The sequence below is a fragment of the Rhinopithecus bieti genome, unplaced genomic scaffold, assembly GCF_001698545.2.
Source record: "Rhinopithecus bieti isolate Rb0 unplaced genomic scaffold, ASM169854v2 scaffold_13348, whole genome shotgun sequence".
Lineage (NCBI taxonomy): Eukaryota > Metazoa > Chordata > Mammalia > Primates > Cercopithecidae > Rhinopithecus > Rhinopithecus bieti.
In genome coordinates this window covers 6112514-6132954 of record NW_016808764.1, presented here as the reverse complement: position 1 = coordinate 6132954, position 20441 = coordinate 6112514, and the positions used below count along the sequence as shown (strand labels likewise).

The window sequence follows — 20441 nt, the reverse complement described above, 5'->3', positions numbered from 1 at the left end:
TCCCGAGTAGCTGGGACTACAAGTGTGTGACCACTACGCCCAGCTAATTTTTGTGTTTTCTTGTAGAGATGGGGTTTTGCCATGTTGTCCAGGCTGGTCTCGAACTCCTGAGCTCAAGTGATCTACCTGCCTCGGCCTCCGAAAGTGCTGGGATTATAGGCGTGAGCCACCGCACCTGGCCTAGATGTGCAAATTATTTAATGAATCTGAGCCTCAGTTTTACTATTTGTGAAAACAGGGCTAATAGTGTCTGTCTTATGGGGTTAAGCTCATGCAGCTGAACCAATTAGCAAGGTCTAGTGCACCCAGAAAGCACTTAATAAACATCCTCTTTATTTTCTTGCTCATTTGCGGGAAAAGCCCATGTGGGAAAGGCTTTTGACTATAAACAGATAAAAGAATTATCAGGCACAGATCATTACAGTAGCTGAAATTAATTGATGGTTTACTTTGGTCAGCATTTAGACCTCTGAGCAACCCTATAATGAGGAAAATTCTTATTTTTTTGCTCTTAATCCCTCTGACAGTTGAGGAAATAGAAGCTCATAAAAGTTGAGTTCCTTCCAAAGGGGTAGCAACTAATAAATGGTGGATGCAGAATTTGACTCCACGTATGCTTAATGTAAGAGGCTTTGTTTTTAGCAGCTGGGTCCCTCTTTTGTCTTGGGGACTCTTGGGACCTAGTGCCGCTGAATACCACTGGTTTTCTGGTGTCCTTGCAGTAACTATCCGAAGGTTACACACATCAGTGTTGAAGCAGGGTCGGCCTGGTCCCAGAAGAGCTTTTCCTCTCCTCTGCTGCCTCTTGTACCTGTAAATGTAGATGAGCTCGTTGTGGAGACTTAGAGCTGTGGGCTGGACCAAAGAAGGTAGGGTAAGAGGTAATGACAACCCGTAAAAAGTGTTAACTTTCAGTTTTTAGACAGGAATAATGAAAAAGGAAAATCTTACGAGTGTAAAGTGATGAAGAGAAATATAGTGGAATCAAACACCACTGTTGGTTAGTGTGTAAAGCCAGCAATTAGGGTGAAAATCTTGGCAAGGTGTGGTGGCTCATGCCGGTAATCCCAGCACTTTGGCAGGCTGAGGTGGAAGGATTGCTTGAGCCCAGGAGTTCGAGACCAGCCTGGGCAACATAGTGAGACCTTGCCTCTACAAAAAAAAATACAAATATTAGCCAGGCATGGTGGTGTACACTTGTAGTTCCAGCTACTCAGGAGGCTGACGTGGGAGGATTGATTGAGCCTGGGAGGTTGAGGCTGCAGTGAGCCATGACTGTACCACTGCACCTGGCCCACGGTGTGATTGTACAGTATTTTAAATTTCTAGTTCGTTTGTAATTAATTTTTTTCCCAGCACACATCACTGAATTTCTGTAAGTTAAATGTACATGATATGGCCTCAGTGAATAACCCCACTTCTCTTTCAGGCAAAACTTGACCTTGAGACAAATATCAAAATAGAGTGGTGGATGCAGTTGGTGGATCCCAGCACTTGGGAGGCCAAGGCTGGGGGATCACTTGAGGTCAGGAGTTCAAGACCAGCCTGGCCAACATGGTGAACGCCTGTCTCTACCAAAAATACAAACATTAGCTGGGTGTGGTGGCACGTACGTGTAGTCCCAGCTACTCGGGAGGCTGGACATGAGAATTGCCTAAACCCAAGAGGCAGAGGTTGCAGTGAGCCAAGATTGTGCCACTGCACTCCAGCCTGGGTGATAGAGCGAGACTCTGTCTTAAAAAACCTACAAAAACCTCCTGGGCTCAAGTGATCCCCCTGGCTTTGGCCTCCCAAAGTGGTAGGATTACAGGTGTGAGCCAATGCGTCCTGCTGGTCTTTGAAATTTATTGCAACGTTCTGTCACAGTAGTGCTTACTTGCCCCTTGCTGAGGCCTATTAGCTCATCTCCCCTGTCTTATCTGAGCTGTTCTCTTCTCCAGGCTTCTTGCACCTGGGTGGCCTCCGCACTGCCCTGTACAACTACATCTTTGCTAAGAAGTACCAGGGAAGCTTCATCCTGAGGCTGGAGGACACAGATCAGACTCGCTTTGTGCCTGGGGCAGCGGAGAATATTGAGGATATGCTGGAGTGGGCAGGTGAGCCTGGCAGAGAAAGGATCTTTCTGCAGGGAAGGAACAGGAAGCAGGAAAAGGAGCCTGTGGGTCTTCTCATGGAGCTCAGAGTGGAAAATCAGGAGTTCCTGGAGAAATAACCGTGTTTGTACTGCCCGGGGTAGCAGATGCCACCTGAAAAAAATGCTGAAGCTCTCTGAAACACAGCTCCAAGACTGGTTTCTTTATTTTTTAATTTTTTAGCGTCAGGGTCTCATTCTGTTGGCTAGAGTTCCATGGCACAATCATAGCTTACTGTAGCCTTGACCTGGGCTCAAGTGATCCTCCCACCTTAGCCTCCCAAGTAGATGGGACTACAGGCACGCACCACCACCCCTGGCTAATTTTTAGTTTTTTATTTTTTTGTAGAGATGAGATCTCGCTGTGTTGCCCAAGCTATTCTCAGACTCCTGGGCTCAAGCAATCCTCCTGCTACAGCCTCCCAAAGAGCTGGGATAATAGGTGTGAGCCACTGACAAGGCTGTTTTGAGATTCCTATTTTCACCTCAGAATCTCAAGTCCATTCCCTATAAGGGCCAGGCAGGAAGCACAGGCCAAGTGGGAATTGGAGGAGCTGGGCCAGTGCTGAGCTGTGGAAACCACATCTCATCCAGAGGAGGGAGTGCCTCTGAGCTCCAGCTCCTTGTACCTATGCGGGAATGCTGGCCCAGCTTGTCCAGTCTTCTGAGTTCCAAGAAGAGCCAGAAATACAGTTTTTCTGGATGAATACTTACCTTTATTAAATCTGGGCTCAGATTTTTTTTTTTAACCACATTGTATAAGCCACACGTACAGCTTCTGAAGTTGATCTTGTGGGAAGTTTAATCCTGAGGACAGCTAAGGTTAGGGAGAACAAAGAGGAGTGTGTTTCCTTTTCCTGGGTCGACAATTGTCTACCTATATGGACAGGTGTGACTAGGAAAGGGGAGATTCCCAAGGAAAAATACCAAGACTCTGCTAGTCTAGAGATTGAAAAAAAAAAAGAAAGAAAAGTCCCAAGACTGTTTTGAGATGTGTGTTCTAATCTCAGGTAAATTACTCATAGACTCTGGATTCCTAAAGAGTACAAAATGATTTCATATCTTTTATTGTAAAAGGCTTTAGCAGGTGTTCCGTCAAGGTCCGTTGAATAAAGGATTCTATACAAGATCAGATACTGTGATCAAGGGACCATGCTAGGTGCTAGAGACGTTTAACAAAGACCCTGCACATGGCCAGGTATGGTGGCTCGTGCCTGTAATCCCAGCACTTTGGGAAGCCAAGACGTGTGGATCACTTGAGGTCAGGAGTTCGAGACCAGCCTGGCCAATATGGCAAAAACCCCATCTCTACTAAAAATACAAAAATTAGCTGGTATGGTATCGTGTGCCTGTATTTCCAGCTACTTGGGAGGCTGAGGCACAAGAATTGGTTGAACCCAGGAGGCAGAGGTTGCAGTGAACTGAGATCGCGCCACCATACTCCAGCCTGGGCAACAGAGTGAGACTGTCTTAAAAAAAAAAAAAAAAAAAAAAGTCCGTACGCAGTGGCTCACACCTGTAATCCTGTAATCCCAGCACTTTGGGAGGCCGAAGCAGGCGGATCATAAGGTCAGGAGATTGAGACCATCCTGGCTAACATGCTGAAACCCTGTCTCTACTAAAAATACAAAAAACTAGCCAGGCGTGGTGGCAGGCACCTGTAGTCCCAGCTACTCCGGAGGCTGAGGCAGGAGAATGGTGTGAACCTAGGAGGCAGAGCTTGCAGTGAGCCTGGATTGCGCCACTGTACTCCAGCCTGGGCAACAGAGCGAGACTCCATCTCCAAAAAAAAAAAAAGACCCTGTGCTCAGTGACAAAGGGAAAGACAGATAAGTGGATTAATTATTTCTCTTTTTTTAAATTTTTTAAACAAAGTCTTGCTCTGTTGCCCAGGCTAGAGTGCAGTGGTTCAAACACAGCTCACTGTAATCTCAAATTCCTGAGCTCAAGGGATCCTCTCACCTTAGCGTCCTGGGTAGCTGGAACTATAGCCGTGTGCCACCACGCCCAGCTAATTTTATTAATTTATGTTTTTGTAGAGATGGGGTCTCGCTATGTTACCCAGGCTGCTGTTGAACCCCTGACCTCAAGTAATTCTCCTGCCTCGGCCTCCCAAAGTGCTGGCATCACGGTCATGAACCATCACTCCTGGCTCCTAATTCATTCTTCATAGGATATTAAATGATAATAACCAGTATGGAGAAAAGAGTAACAGGCTTAGAAACTGGGGCGAGGGATGCTCTTGTAGATAGCGTGGTCTCCTCTTAGGAGGTGACACTGGAGCAGAGACCTGCATGAAGTGAGGAGCCAGCCCCGTGGTGACCTGGGGGAAGAATGTTCAAAGCCAAAAGAATAGCCAATGCAGAGGCCACACGGCAGGAAAGTTCTGGATGTATTTGAGGAGCATCAAAAAGACCAGCTTGGTCTAACCATAGTGAGCAGAATGACCAGGGATGTGAGGATAGAAGGCTTGCCAGGCCGGGCACAGGGGTTCCTGCCTGGAATCCCAGCACTTTGGGAGACCAAGGAGAGAAGATCACTTGGACCCAGGAGTCCAGGACCAACCTGGGCCACGTAGTAAGACCTTGTCTCTCTAAAAAATTATCCGGGGGTAGTGGTGTACTCCTATAGTCCCAGCTACTTGGGAGGCTGAGGTGGGAGCATCACCTGAGCCTGGGGAAGTTGAGGTTGTGAGCTGTGATCATGTTACAGGATTCCTTCAGTGCCACTTTACCAGCCAGAAATCTCTGCAGCTGCCGTCACCTCTGTCGTGCCTCGCTTGGGCCTTCTGGGCCCACTTGGCCCAGCAGGCTGCACTTGGCTCATGCCCACTTGGATCCCACACCTGCTGTGGCCCCACACTCAGCCCATGGCTGGACAGGGTGTGCCACGAGTGGCTTCTTTGTTGGGTGCCGGCATCTAGATGAGGGGAAAATGGTGACACCCAACAACTTGGGAGATGCCAGCAGTTGTGGAGCTCCAAGGGGTGTTACGGCTCTTGTTTGGGGAGTCCTGAGGTCTGAGCCCCTAGGTTCGAGCCCCCAGCACTGTCTCAGCTCTTCACTCCTGTAGCTTGGTGAGCAGGAGCATGTTACAGCTCTCTTTCTCCCCTAGTCCGTTGAGCGGGAGTGTGTTACAGCTCTCTTTCTCCCATAGTCCGGTGAGCTGGAGCGTGTTACAGCTCTCTGTCTCCCTAGTCCGGTGAGCAGGAGTGTGTTACAGCTCTCTTTCTCCCGTAGTCCAGTGAGTGGGAGCGTGTTACAGCTCTTTTATTCCCATCACCCGCAGCTTGGCGAGTTTTGGGTTCTTGTCCAGCAACCAAGAGGAAGAGGTGTGCAGGTACTGTAGAATGAGTACGGCAGAGAAGAATTTTATTGAGTGACCTAAGGGAAGCTCTCCACTGCAAGAGTGGACCCTGAAAGTGGTAGCCATCTGTGAGGCTGAGTCTGGCATTTTTATGGGCTTAGAATGGGGGAGTGCCTGCTGATTGGTCCGTGAGTGGTCTTGGAAAAAGCACCATTCAGTTGGTTAAGACATATCCTCCAAAAGGAACCAATCAAGAGAGAGTGGGTGAGACAGAGAAAGAAGTTCTCACTCCAGTCATGGACTGTATCCTGAACTGACAGTTTGGTTTTCAGGCTTTGAGCTGTCTTTGGCTTAGAGGTCAGATTTCACCAGGGATTGTCCGTGACTGCATAGGAATTTGTCTGTCTCCTGTCAGTCATGCCATTACACTCCAGCCTGAGGCAACAGAGTGAGACGCTGTCTCAAAAAAAAAAAAAAGAAGGCTTTCCAGGAGCCAAATGACCTGGTGCTTCACAGAGCGAGATGAAGGCTTCACTTTCACGGAGGATCTGCTACTGATCAGGTACCATGCCAGGCATGAGGGATACAGTGATGAACAGCGCTGATGGTGCCAGGCCCCACCCTCCTGGAACTCCTGTGGCAGCATCATTGTGAGAATGAGGCTTGCAACCCAGACCTTGTCCCCCACCCTGGTATTTTGTTGAGGCAGAGGACAGGTATTCAGGCACCCCGTGGTGGCTGACTTCTAGAGCACCTTGCTTTGGGAGTCATTCTTTCTTTTCTTATGTTTTTCATTTTATTGATTGATTGATTGATTGAGATGGAGTTGCTCTGTCGCCCCGGCTGGAGTGCAGTGGCGCCATCTCGGCTCACTGCAAGCTCCACCTCCAGGGTTCACGCCTTTCTCCCGCCTCAGCCTCCTGAGTAGCTAGGACTACAGGCACCCACCACCACACCCGGCTAATTTTGTTTTTGTATTTTTCATAGGGACGGGGTTTCACCATATTGGTCCGGATGGTCTCGATCTCCTGACCTCGTGATCCACCTGCCTCAGCCTCCCAAAGTGCTGGGATTACAGGTGTGAGCCACCGCACCCGGCTATTATTATTATTATTTTTAGAGGTGGTGTTTCACCGTGTTACCCAGGCTGGTTTCGAACTCCTGAGTTCAAATGAGCCACCTACCTCGGCCTCCCAAAGTCCTGGGATTACAGGCATGACCCAGCATGCCCGGCCTTTTTAAAGAACTGACATACCAAGCCTGTAATCCCAGCACTTTGGGAGGCCGAGACGGGCGGATCACGAGGTCAGGAGATTGAGACCATCCTGGCTAACCTGGTGAAACCCGGTCTCTACTAAAAAACTAGCTGGGCGAGGTGGCGGGTGCCTGTAGTCCCAGCTACTCGGGAGGCTGAGGCAGGAGAATGGCATAAACCCGGGAGGCGGAGCTTGCAGTGAGCTGAGATCTGGCCACTGCACTCCAGCCTGGGTGACAGAGTGAGACTCTGTCTCAAAAAAAAAAAAAAAATTGACATACAAGCCAGGCGTAGTGGCTCTCGACTGGCTCTCACCTGGGGTGGCTCTCCCAGCACTTTGGGAGGCCGGAGCAGGTGGATCACAAGGTCAGGAGTTCAAGACCAGCCTGGCCAACATGGTGAAACCCGTCTCTAATAAAAATACAAAAACTAGTTGGGCGTGGTTAGTGGCGCATGCTTGTAATCCCAGCTACTCGGGAGGCTGAGGCAGGAGAATTGCTTGTACTGGGTGTTGGAGGTTGCAGTGAGCCGAGATTGCCACTGCACTCCAGCCTGGGTGACAGAGCTAGACTCTGTCTTGGGGGAAAAAAAAAAATGACATATAATTCCCATAATATGAAATTTATCATATCAAAGTGTACAATTCAGTGGTTTTCAATGTATTCACTGTGTTGTGCGACCATCACCACTAATTCCAGAACGTTTCCATCACCCCTAAAAGAAACTCTTCCTTATTAGCAGTCGCTCTCCATTCTACCCTCTCCTACTGCCTGGCAACTATCAATCTCTTTCTACCTTCCAACTACCATTCTCCTTCTGCCTTCATGGATTTGCATCTTCTGGACACTTCATGTGAATGAGATCATACAACATTCGTCCTTCTGTGACTGGCTTCCTTCGCTTACCATAAGCTCATCTGTGGTCTATAAGTACTTCGTTGCTTTTTGTAGCCAAATAATATTCATTGTATGGATATACCACATTTTGTTTATTCATCACTAGTGAATGAACATTTTGGTTACCTCTGGTTTTTGGCTGTCGATTAAAACTCTATGAACATTTGCTTGCCAGTTTTTAAATTAACATGTTTTCCGTTCTCCTAGGGGAGTCCCTCTTAAACTCTGGGGCATTCCAAGATACCACATTAAAGAGACTGGTTTAGCATTAGATCAAGAGGGGACCCCCCCAAATTTACCCGATTCTGCCGTCCTTTCTGACAAATGAAGAAATGGAGGTCCCGTGGGAGGGAGCCAAGTAACATGATAATCAACAGCTGGCTGGGTGCCGGGGCTCATGCCTGTAATCCCAGCACTGGGACGCTGAGGCAGGAGGATCACTTGAGCCCAGGAGTTTGAGACCAGCCTGGGCAACATAGGCAGACCTTGTCTCTATAGAAAACTTAAAAAAAGTTAGGCAGGCCTGGTGGCATGTATCTGTAGTGTCAGCTACTTGGGAGGCTGAGGTGGGAGGATCGTGTGAGCCTGAAAGGTTGAGGCTTCAATGAGCTGAGATCATGCCACTACACTCCAGTCTGGGCAACAGAGTGAGACCCTGTCTCAAATAAAAAAATACCAAAGCATAGAGAGCACTGAGCACAGGCCACATGATGAGTACTTTACTTACATCGTCGTGTTCTAGTCTCATGATGATCCTCATGAGAAAGTTACTACTTATTTCCTTCTTTAACAAATGAGTACCCAGAGCCCAGAAGGATGACTTTCCCAGGGTGTCTGAGCTGTCTGGTACATTTGAACCCAGGCGCACTCAGCTCAGTTTGTGTTAGCATTGAGGGTAGCAGGGTGAACAATGTCCTTATTTTCCCAATTCATTTGAAAGCTCTTTGAGGGCAGAAACACCATCTTCCAGTTCTCGTGTCCCTGTGCCCTCTCCTGAAAGCATTCATAATGAAATTTATCCTACGTAAATTCCAGAAGGAATTGGACTTTGGATTGGGAGTTTGGCTTACAGTAGATCATATTTAATCTATAGCATATATTGAAACTGTCCTAAACATACACCACTGGGCTAAGCACTTGTAAGCTCTGACACATTCTCACAGTTCCCTCTGCACAGGCTGCTAGCTCCACTTTTCAACACAGGAAACTGAGGCTTAGAAAGACTAAGTCTAGCTGGGCATGGTGGCATATGCCTATAATCCCAGCTACTCAAGAGGCTGAGGTGGCAGGATCACTCGAGCCTAGAAATTGGAGACTGTAGTGAGCTAGGATTGCACTACTGCACCCTAGCCTGAGTGACACAGCAAGACTCGCTTTCTACTAAAAAATTAGCCAGATGTGGTAATGTGCACCTGTAGTCCTAGCTACTCGGGAGGCTGAGGCAGGAGGGTGGCTTGAGCCTGGTAGTTCAAGGCTACAGTGTGCTATGATCATACCACTGCACTTCAGCTGTGTGATAGAGTGTGACCCCATCTCTTAGAAAAAGAAAGGCTAAGTGCCACAAACAGCAGTGTGATGAGTGGTTAAGAGTGTTGGCTCCGGTGCCCATTAGTCTGGGTTTGAAGCTGATCGTGCCTCTTCTACTCGGCCAGGTGACAAAGCACCTCTGTGCCTCAGTGTCCGCCTTACAGAATGGGGAAATAACCACACCTACCTGCTAGGGTGGGTTTGAGGCTTCAGGGAAAAGTGTCTTTTTTTTTTTTCCCGTGAGACGGAGTCTCGCTCTGTCGCCCAGGCTGGAGTGCAGTGGTACGATCTCGGCTCACTGCAAGCTCCACCTCCCGGGTTCACGCCATTCTCCTGCCTTAGCCTCCCAAGTAGCTGGGACTACAGACGCCCGCCACCACGCCTGGCTAATTTTTTGTATTTTTATTAGAGACGGGGTTTCACCGTGTTAGCCAGGGTGGTCTCGATCTCCTGACCTCGTGATCCGCCCACCTCGGCCTCCCAAAGTGATGGGATTACAGGCGTGAACCACCGTGCCCAGCCAAAAGTGTCTTTTTTGGCACTCAGCATCCTGGTACTCACACATTGGTAGCACCTCGGGATCCCCTGTCACAGCTACTAAGTGGCAGAACCAGGAGTCCAACCAGGGCCTGATGGGCTGTTCTCTGAACCACGATTTTTTTCTCCTAAGTCAGCTGTTCCCAGGCCTGGGCTTGTTTCTCCGTCTCCAGGGAAGCAATGGATTGAGAGGACATACAGTTGGGGGTGTGGACTTCGGAGCCCGTACATCGGAGCCCGTACATCTCTGTTTGCTCCTTAGTCCACGAGCCCATGCAACTTTGAGTGCTTTACCTCTCTGTGTTTTAACTTTTCATCTCCAAAAGGGACATTGGGCCGGGTGCAGTGGCTCACACCTATAATCCGAGCACTTTGAGAGGCCGAGGTGGGTGGATCACCTGAGGTCGGGAGTTCAAGACCAGCCTGGCCAATGTGGTGAAACCCTGTCTCTGCTAAAAATACAAAAATTAGCTGGGTGAGGTGGCACATGCTTGTAATCCCAGCTATTCTGGAGGCTAAGGCAGGAGAATTGCTTGAACTTGGGAGGTGGAGGTTCCTGTGAGCCAAGATTGCACTACTGCACTCCAGTCTGGGCAACAGAGCGAGACTCTGCCTCAAAAAAGAAGGGAGGTCGGCGGGGGGTAGGGCCAGGAGCAGTGGCTCACCTGTAATCCCAGCACTTTAGGAGGCCGAGGTGGGCGGCACCTGAGGTCAGGAGTTCAAGACCAGCCTGACCAACATGGAGAAACCCCGTCTCTATTAAAAATACAAAAATTAGCCAGGCATGGTGGCACATGCCTGTAATCCCAGCTACTCAGGAGGCTGAGGCAGGAGAATTGCTTGAACCCAGGAGGCGGAGGTTGCTGTGAGCTGAGATCACGCCACTGCACTCTTGCCTGGGCAACAAGAGCGAAACTCTGCCTCAAATAGAAAAGTGACGGGGGGGACATTGTACTAATGCCAACCTTATGGATTGTTATAAGGATTAAAGCTTTAATATATGCATAAAGCACTTAGAGCAATGCCTGGGAACAAGTGCTGTGTGCACCTTAGCTGTCATTATGGCCTGTGTTCCAGGTATCCCCCCTGATGAGAGCCCCCGCCGGGGTGGTCCTGCTGGGCCCTATCAGCAATCTCAGCGATTGGAACTGTATGCCCAGGCCACAGAGGCGCTGCTGAAGACCGGAGCTGCTTATCCCTGTTTCTGCTCACCCCAGCGGCTGGAGCTCCTGAAGAAGGAGGCCTTGCGGAATCGCCAGATGCCCCGGTAAGAACCCCAGCTTGTTGCGTTTGCCTCACTGACATTGGGTGTGTTTGTTACCTGGTGCTGCATAAGAAATTTCCCTAAATGTGTATTATCTCTCAGTTTCTTTGGGTCAGGCATCTGAGTGTGGCCTCACCAGTTCCTTTGGCTCAGGGATTCTCAAAGCCACTAGCAACTACAGGTCCTAGCCAGTCCTGGAGTTTTCTTAAGGCTTAGCTTGGGGAGGATCTACTTCCATCTCCTCTCACAAGGCTATTGGCCAGCCTCAGGTCCTCGCTAGCTGTTGCCTGGAGACATCAGTTGTTTGCCATGTGGGCCTCTCCATAGGGCAGCTCACAGCATGGCAGCCAGCATTCCTCAAAGCCAGCCAAGGAGAGAGTGAGCAGGTACAAGCTGGAGTCCACCTAGTTGTGGAAGCGACTTCTCACCACTTTACAGGCTGTGTATTCCTTATCTGGAATGCTTGGAACCAGAAGTGTTTTGGATTTTGGATTTTTTGCATATTGAAATATCTACATAGATATAATGAGATACCTTGGGGATGGGACCCAAGTCTAAACATGAGATTCATTTATGTTTCATGTACGCCTTATACACATAGGCTGAAGGTGATTTTATGCAATATTTTGACTGTAGCCTGTCACATGTGTTTGGGTGTTGAATTTTCCACTTATGGCATCATGTCAGCACTCAAAAGGTTTCAAATGTCAGATCAGTTGTGGCTTTTTTTTTTTTTTTTGAGACAGAGTCTCACTCTGTTGCCCAGGCTGGAGTGCAGTGGTGCCATCTTGGCTCACTGCAACCTCTGCCTCCCAGCTTCAAGCAATTCTGCCTTAGCCTCCTGTGTAGCTGGGACTACAGGCGCATGCCACCACAACTGGCTCATTTTTGTGTTTTTAATAGAGATGGGATTTTGTCGTATTGCCCAGGCTGTTCCCAAACTCCTGAACTCAAGCAGTCTTCCCACCTCAGCCTCCCAAAGTGCTGGGATTGCAGGCATGAGCTACTGCACCTGGACCATTGGAGCATTTCAGATTAGACATACTTGGCATTATTTTTGTTCATTAGACAGAAGTCACTAGGCCCAGCCCACACACAAGGGGAGGGGACTATACAAGGACAGAAACACCAGAAGGCGAGAATGACTGGGGGCCATGTTAGAAGCTGCCTGACACATTGGGTCTCAGAAAGTAATGTGTAAAGTAATTTTAATTACTTGTTATTTTGAATGGGCAAAATGTTCTATATTTAAAAGGTCCACAGGGCGGACATGGTGGCTCACGCCTGTAATCCCAGCACTTTGGGAGGCTGAGGTGAGTGGATCATGAGGTCAGGAGTTCAGAACCAGCCTGGCCAATGTGATGAAACCCCATCTCTACTAAAAATACAAAAATTAGCTGGGCTTGGTGGTGTGCCTGTAGTCCTAGCTGCTCGAGAGGCTGAGGCAGGAGAATCATTTGAACCCAGGTGGAGGTTGCAGTGAGCTGACATTGCACCACGACACTCCAGCCTGGGCGACAGAGCAAGTCTCTGTCCCCGCAAAAAAAAGAAAAGAAAAACGAAAGGTCCACAAAGGGCCGGGTGTGGTGGCTCACGCCTGTAATCCCAGCACTTTGGGAGGCGGAGGCAGGCAGATCATTTGAGGTCAGGAGTTCGAGACCAGCCTGGCCAACGTGGTAAAACCCCATCTCTACTAAAAATACAAAAATTAGGCCTGGAGTGATGGCTCATGCCTGTAATCCCAGTATGTTGGCAGGCCGAGGTGGGCAGATCACCTGAGGTCAGGAGTTCAAGACCAGCCTGGCCAATATGGTGAAACCCCATCTCTACAAAAATACAAAAATTAGCTGGGCATGATGGCGGGTGCCTGTAATCCTAGCTACTTGGGAGGCTGAGGCAGGAGAATAGCTTGAACCTGGGAACTGAAGGTTGCAGTGAGCCGAGATCGTGCCATTGCACTCCAGTGTAGGTGACAGAACGAGACTCCGTCTCAGAAAAAAATTAGCTGAGCTTTGTGGTGCACGCCTGTAATCCTAGCTACCTTGGAGGTTGAGGTACTAGAATCGCATGAACCCAGAAGGTGGAGGTTGCAGTGAGCTGAGATTGTGCCATTGTACTGCAGCCTGGGTGACAGAGGGAAGCTGTCTCAAAAAAAAAAAAAGGTCCACAAAGACATATATTGAAAGAACTCTCTTCCAGTCTTGACTCTGGCCACTCAGTTCTGCAGAGACAACCAATGTTAAAATTTTCTTATGTCTCCTCCAGAGACATTCAGTGCATATACTGATAAGGTCCTATATTTTCTCTTTTTCCTTATTCACATGGTAGCATGTACTATGCACATGTACTATGTATGTGCTATGTGGGGTACAATGTACTATGTATGTGCTATGTGGGGCAATTTACCATGTCCACTTACTATCTTGAGGATCAGATATCAGTCCATAATAATGTATAATATTCCATTTATGGATATAACTTCATTTACTTAATCAGTTTCATCTTAACCTTTATTTTTAATTTATTTTATTTCATTTCATTTCTTTCCCCTCCCCCTCCCCCTGCCCTTTCCCTTTCCCTTGCTCTGTTCCCCAGGCTGGAGTGCAATGGCGCGATCTTGGCTCACTTCAATCTCCGTCTCCCGGTTTCAAGTGATTCTCTGGCCTCAGTTTCCCAAGTAGCTGGGATTACAGGCGCCCGCCACTACACCCGGCTAATTTTTGTATTTTTTTAGTAGAGACGAGGTTTTACCATGGTGGTCAGGCTGGTCTCAAACTCCTGACCTCAAGTGATCTGCCCAAGTGATCTTCAGGTGGCCTCCCAAAGTGCTGGGATTACAGGCATGAGCTACCACGCCCGGCCTTAACAAATATTTATGTTATTATTTTTTTTTTTGGAGAAGGATTCTTGCTCTGTTGCCCAGGCTGGAGTGCAGTGGTGTGATCTTGGCTCACTGCAACCTCCACCTCCTGGATTTAAGCAATTCTCCTGTCTCAGCCTCCCGGGGAGCTGGGACTAGAGGTGCACGCCGCCACACTTGGCTAATTTAATTTTCTTTTGTATTTAGTAGAGACAGGGTTTCACCGTGTTCCCCAGGCTGGTCTCTAACTCTTGAGCTCAGGCAGTTGACCTGCCTCAGCCTCCCAAAGTGCTAGGATTACAGGCATGAGCCACCGCATCCGGCCCAAACCTTTATGTTATTTCTAATATTTGGTTATGAAAGAAGAGAGCTGTGATGACTAATGTTGACATATGTCATTTTGCACTTGTGCAGTGTGTTTGCTGAATACCTTCCTAGAGGTGGAATTCCTGGGTCGAGTTGTAGCTTTGATGGATACCGCCAAGTGGCTGGCCCTTTACTTGTTTATACTCCCATCCACAATAGCATCATCACATTTACATTGCAGTGCCAGTAAACTATTTGATCAAGGGCTCAGCTATTTGGCCAAGGTCATGATGTTTACGGTGACATTGCCTTTTTATTATAAACAATCTATTTGTCTATTGACAGAAGATTTTTTTTTTCCCCATCTCATTCTGTGACCCAGGCTGGAGTACAGCAGCATGATCACAGCTCATTGCAGCCTTGAATCTCCTGGGTTCAAGCAATCCTACAACCTCAGCCTCACAAGTATCTGTGACCACAGCCACATACCAACACTCACAGTTAGTGTTTTGTTTTTTTTGTTTTGTTTTGAGATGGGGTCTCACTCTGTCCCTCAGATTGGAGTGCAGCGATGTGATCTCGGCTCAAGGCAACCTCTGCCTCCTGGGCTCAAGCAGTCCTCCCATCTCAGCCTCCCAAACAGCTGGAACCACAGGTGTGTGCTGCCATGCCTGGCAATTTTGTTTTGTTTTGTTTTTTTGGTAGAGGCAGGGTCTTCCGTGTTGCCTAGGCTGGTCTCAAACTCCTAAGTACAGGAGATCCACCCACCTCAGCCTCCCAAAGTGCTGGGATTATAGGTGTGAGCCATCATGCCTGGCTGGCACACAGCTAGTTTTTAAATTTTTGTAGAGATGGAATTGCCCTATTTTGCCCAGGCTGGTATGAAACTTAAGCGATTTTCCCACTTCAGCTTCCCAAAGTGCTGGGATTATAGGCATGAGCCACCATGCCTGGCCAACAGATTATTACTTTTTTTTAAAAATTATAGTCATGCCCTGTTGTGGAATCCATGCAGCCATGTATTTATTTATTTATTTATTTTAAGCTTTCAGGATTTGTATTAAATCCTAGTCTAGTTTAACGGTATCTGATGTTATACACATCATCTCATGGTGAACGTGTTTAATAAGCGAAAGCAAATCAGACAGCTCATCTAAGTTATTTTTTGCAGACTAAACAGTAAGGTAATAATGATGGACACTTGCTCAGTGTTCATACAAGCTGTGTTGGTTATCAAAGTATATCTGCTAATATTTAATAAAAAGAGTGAAATATCACTGGGGTGGAAAAATCAAATAAGCCTAGACATTTGGTTGGAAAAGAACAGATCCAGTATGGATTTCACAAACCAAAAGTTTGTGAAAACTCAGTGCAATACAAATCCTTTTTATTATAAAAGCTTAGTTGAAGCTAAAAGATCTGTAAAAACTATTACTTTGGGCCTTAAACAGTACCAGCTCTTAGGATCAAAAAAAGACCACAACTCCAGCCTGGGCAACATGGTGAAACCCTATCTATATTAAAGTACAAAAATTAGCTGGGTGTGGTGGTGTGTGCCCGTAATCTCAGCTACTCAGGAGACTGAGGCAGGAGAATCACCTGAACCAGGGAGATGGAGGTTGCCATGAGCTCAGATTGTACCACGGCACTCCAGCCTGGGAGACAGAATGAGACCCTGTCTCAAAAAAAAAAAAAAAAAAAAGGAGGGCCCACAACTGTTGGACTGTATCACTTGATTTATTTTACACTACGTGGTAGGTACAAAGCAATCCTCCTTTAATAAGTTGACAGCGTCCCGAAAACTTTTGTTTTCAGACAGGGTCTTGGCCTGGGTCACCCAGGCTGGAGCAATGCCAATCGTGACCACCACAGCCTTGACTTCCTGGGCTCAAGCGATTCCTTCCTGCTTCAGCCTCCAAGTAGGCTGGAACCACCATTACCCACCATGCCCGGTAATTCCTTTTTTTTTTTTTTCTTTTTTTTTTTTTATTTCTATGGTATTAGACAAGCGTCTTCATTACCAGGCTGGTTTTTGAACTCCTGGACTTCAAGCAGTTCTCCTGCCCCCTTGTCCTCCAAAATGCTGGGATTACAGGAGGTTGAGCCACTGGCAACTTGGACAGGACATATTTAATAATGCACATTTAAACAGTTATTCATCTTTACGGTTGTTCTGTAATCAACATGGACAGGCTTGGGAGAACAGTCATTTTTGAAAAAACAAAGTCAATGTAAAAAGACAGACCTAAAAACAAACTAGAAAGCCAGGCACCAGTGGCTCATGCCTGTAATTCCAGCACTTAGGGAGGGCTGAGGTAGGGCAGATCACCTGAGGTCAGGAGTTCGAGACCAGCCTGGGCCCAAACATGGTGAAACCCCATTCTCTACTTGGAAATTAGCCTGGCATGGTGGGGTGCACCTGTATCTCAAGCTACTTGGGCCTGGGAGGCAGAGGCTACAGTGAGCCAGTATCACGCTGGAGCGCACTCCAGCCTGGGGTGACGGAATGAGGGACTCCTCTCAAAAACAAATTAAAAAAAACCCAACTAGGGACAGTATAGGTTTTATATGGCTCGGGACTTTATAGTTTTCTTTTTTTTTTTTTTTTGAGACGGAGTCTTGCTCTTGCTCTGTCACCCAGGCTGGAGTGCAGTGGCCGGATCTCAGCTTACTGCAAGCTCCGCCTCCCGGGTTTACGCCATTCTCCTGCCTCAGCCTCCCGAGTAGCTGGGACTACAGGCGCCTGCCCCCTCACCCGGCTAGTTTTTTGTATTTTTTTTAGTAGAGACGGGGTTTCACCATGTTAGCCAGGATAGTCTCCATCTCCTGACCTTGTGATCCACCCGTCTCGGCCTCCCAAAGTGCTGGGATTACAGGCTTGAGCCACTGCGCCCGGCCAACTTTATAGTTTCCTTACTGCATCATCAATGTATCGCTGTAGAATATCTGTTCCAGGTAGGCGCGGTGGCTCAGCACTTTGGGAGGCCAAGGCGGGTGGATTGCTTGAGCCCAGGAGTTCAAACTCAGCCATTGCAACATGGTGAGCCCCCGTTTCTACTAAAAAAAATACAAAAATTAGTCAGGCATGGTGATACATGCCTGTAGTCCCAGCTACATGGGAGGCTGAGGTGGAGAGAATCACTTTACCATTGGGAAGGTCTAGGCTGCAGTGAGCTGTGATCACACTACTGTACCCCAGCCTGGGTGACAGAGTGAGACCCTGACTCAAAAAAAAAAAGAAAGAAAAATAAAAGAAATAAACCCTGTCTCTATTAAAAATACAAAAAATTAGCTGGGTATAGTTGTGCATACCTGTAGTCCCAGCTGCTCGGGAGGCTGAGATGGGAGAATCACCTGAACCCAGGAAGTCAAGACTGCAGTGAGCCATGATTGCACTGCTACATTCAAGCCTGATCAACGGGAGTGAAACCTTGTCTGCTGTCTCAATGAATGAATGAATGAATGAATGAATGAATGAATGAATGTTTCTTCAGCTGACCCCATTGCTCTGGCTTTAAAGAAATACCTTTTCTTCTTGGTTTTATTTAACCTTCGAGATCCATCCAATAATCTCTAATATCATCAATTAGCACTTCCTCTTTAACTTCCCAAACACTAAGGTACTTCATTTTCCCAATCTGAAACATGTTATCAGCCGGGCACAGTGGCCTGTAATCTAATCGCAGCACTTTGGGAGACCGAGGAGGGTGGATCACTTGAGACTAGGAGTTCGAGACCAGCCTGGGCAACATGGTGAAACGCCATCTCTATATGAAATTTAAAAAAGAAAAGAAGCATTATTTCTGCTGCCGCTGCTCTGTTTGGAAGATGACAGAGCTCCCGGAGTTTTGCCAGTCTTTTGTTCCATTACAAGTTTTCTGAAGCAACTTACTTTTCTTCTTTAACTTTTGTCAACCTCACTGTCAGAATTGCTGCCAGAAGAGCTTGAAGAAGCAAATTCCTTTGATTTAGACATTGCACTGCCCTACTCCTGCAGCTGAACACCCTCCTGTTCACTCATGTGCAACTGACTCATTTTTAAAAACAACTTTTTTGGCTGGTTACAGTGGCTCACGCCTGTAATCCCAGCATTTTGGGAGGCCAAGGCAGGCAGTTCACAAGGTCAGGAGTTCGAGACCAGCCTTACCAACATGGTGAAACTCGTTTCTACTAAAAATACAAAACTTAGCTGGGCGTGGTCACAGGCACCTGTAATCCTAGCTACTCTGAGACAGAGTACTGAGTACTGAGTACAGAGTGCTGAGGCTGAGACAGGAGAATTGCTTGAACCCGGGAGGCAGAGGTTGTGGTGAGCCGAGGTCATGCCACTGCACTCCAGCCTGGGCAACAGAGTGAGACTCCATCTCAAAAAAAAAAAAAACAACTTTTTTTTTTTGAGACAGGATCTCACTGTGTCACCCAGGCTAGAGTGCAATGGCGCCATCATAGCTTACTATGGCCTCAACCTCCTGGGCTCCAGTGATTCTTCCACCTTTGTCTCCCACGGATCTGGGACTACAGGAATGCACCACCACGCCCTAGCTGATTTTGTTTTGTTTTGTTTTGTGGAGACAGAGTCTCACTATGTTGCCCAGGCTGGTATTTTAAATTTTTAAATCAGAGACAGGATTTTGCTATGTTACCCAGGCTAGTTTTAAACTCTAGAGGTCAGACTGTCCTCCTACCTTGACCTCCCCAAACACTGGGATTACAGACATGAACAACGGTGTCTAGTCCCATGCACCATTTATTGATTGATTGAACGTTTAGCTTTGTCAAAGACTATCCTTACAAGCATTCCATCTGTGTCTCAGAACGCTTTTGGGTAGTTAGTGGAATACCCTGTTAGAAGGGACAAACGATACTTTAACTCACAGATGAATCACCTGGGGACCTAGTTAATGTGCAGATTCTGACTCAGTAGGTCTGGGGTGGAGCCTGAGAGCCTGCATTTCTGACTGACTCCCAGGAGGCTGATGCTAGGGGCCCACAGACCACACTTTGAGTAGCCAGGACATCGATCATAGACATTTGTCTTTTGATTCTGCACAAGGCTGGAGGTGGGTGACTCCAGGATGAGACTAGCAGCATAGGGATGCCAGGGCTCTATTTTGGCTTCTCTCTGCCTTCATTGCCCTCCCTCCTGCAGTTGCAAGTAGCTGTGGCAGGTCTAAGCATGCTCCCCTCACAGGACAACATCCAAAGAGGACAGAAGTGGGGTAGTGGGAAATTTTAAGAAGGGGTTTTCCTCCTGTGGCTGTCTCTCCTTGTCCTTTGGAGAGAAAAACCTTTCCCAGAACCTTAATTCTTCCTTACCCCCAAGGCGTGCTTTTCTTCGCATCCTAGTGACTAGGATGGGGTTACATTCCTGCCTGGACTCGTCACTGGCATGGGGCAATAGGATTGCAAGATTGGCTATGCCAATCAGGATTCAACCCCTCAGGCTAAGCATTTTGCTATTTTCTTGTTAGCAAGGATAAAGCATGGAATGGCTGATAGATAGGCAGACGTTCGTGTCTGCTACACCATGTTATCTTGGTTTTCCACACAACTGTATTATTATCCCCATTCTAGACTGAGGAAGCAGCTTGCAGTAGTAACTGACTTGCTTAAGGTCACACAGCTATGGCAAAGGTAGGACTCCTGTCCATCAACCTGTCCATCAGCAGTACTCACGCTGCTCTGCTCCCCATCAGGTATGACAATAGGTGCCGGAACATGAGCCAGGAGCAGGTGGCCCAGAAGCTGGCCAAGGACCCCAAGCCTGCGATCCGCTTCCGCCTGGAGCAGGCAGCGCCGGCCTTCGAGGACCTGGTGTATGGCTGGAATAGGCATGACGTGGCCAGCGTGGAGGGAGACCCAGTCATCATGAAGAGCGATGGCTTCCCCACATACCACCTGGCCTGCGTGGTGGACGACCACCACATGGGCATCAGCCACGTGCTGCGAGGCTCCGAGTGGCTCGTCTCCACTGCCAAGCACCTGCTTCTGTACCAGGCCCTGGGCTGGCAGCCACCCCACTTCGCCCACCTGCCCCTGCTCCTCAACAGGGATGGCAGCAAGCTCTCCAAGAGGCAAGGGGACATTTTCCTGGAGCACTTTGCTGCTGAAGGCTTCCTGCCCGATTCCTTGTTGGACATCATCACCAACTGTGGCTCAGGTTTTGCAGGTACCTCTCCACCTGAGCGGTCCCAGCAGCAGAGAGTGTGGCCAGGAGGAGCAGGGCTTTGGCTCAGACAGTCCTGCTCTTTGGTCCCAGCTTTGCCATCTACCAGCCGGGTGACCTTGGACAAGTTTATTCTTTTATTCAACAGATGTTTATTTTGCCAGACACTGCATTAAGTGCTGGGGCTACAATA

General features: G+C 48.0%; 1 protein-coding gene and 1 pseudogene across 4 annotated transcripts in view; one reads left to right on the top strand and one right to left on the bottom strand.

The window, feature by feature from the left end:
- Window positions 1-20441, top strand: part of EARS2 (glutamyl-tRNA synthetase 2, mitochondrial) — a 34832-nt gene that overhangs the window by 2060 nt on the left and 12331 nt on the right. For 3 of the 4 annotated variants that reach the window (XR_001888202.1, XM_017887140.1, XM_017887139.1), the window contains exons 2-4: window positions 1941-2096; window positions 10730-10919; window positions 19779-20251. Coding sequence is in view for 3 of the 4 variants with exons in the window: in XM_017887140.1 (XP_017742629.1) it covers window positions 1941-2096; window positions 10730-10919; window positions 19779-20251 (819 nt within the window). In the remaining variant the exon portion in view is untranslated. The remainder of the gene's footprint in view (window positions 1-1940; window positions 2097-10729; window positions 10920-19778; window positions 20252-20441) is intronic. The other variant, XM_017887141.1, reaches the window with a different exon arrangement.
- On the bottom strand, window positions 16985-18058 carry LOC108538842 (activated RNA polymerase II transcriptional coactivator p15-like; annotated as a pseudogene).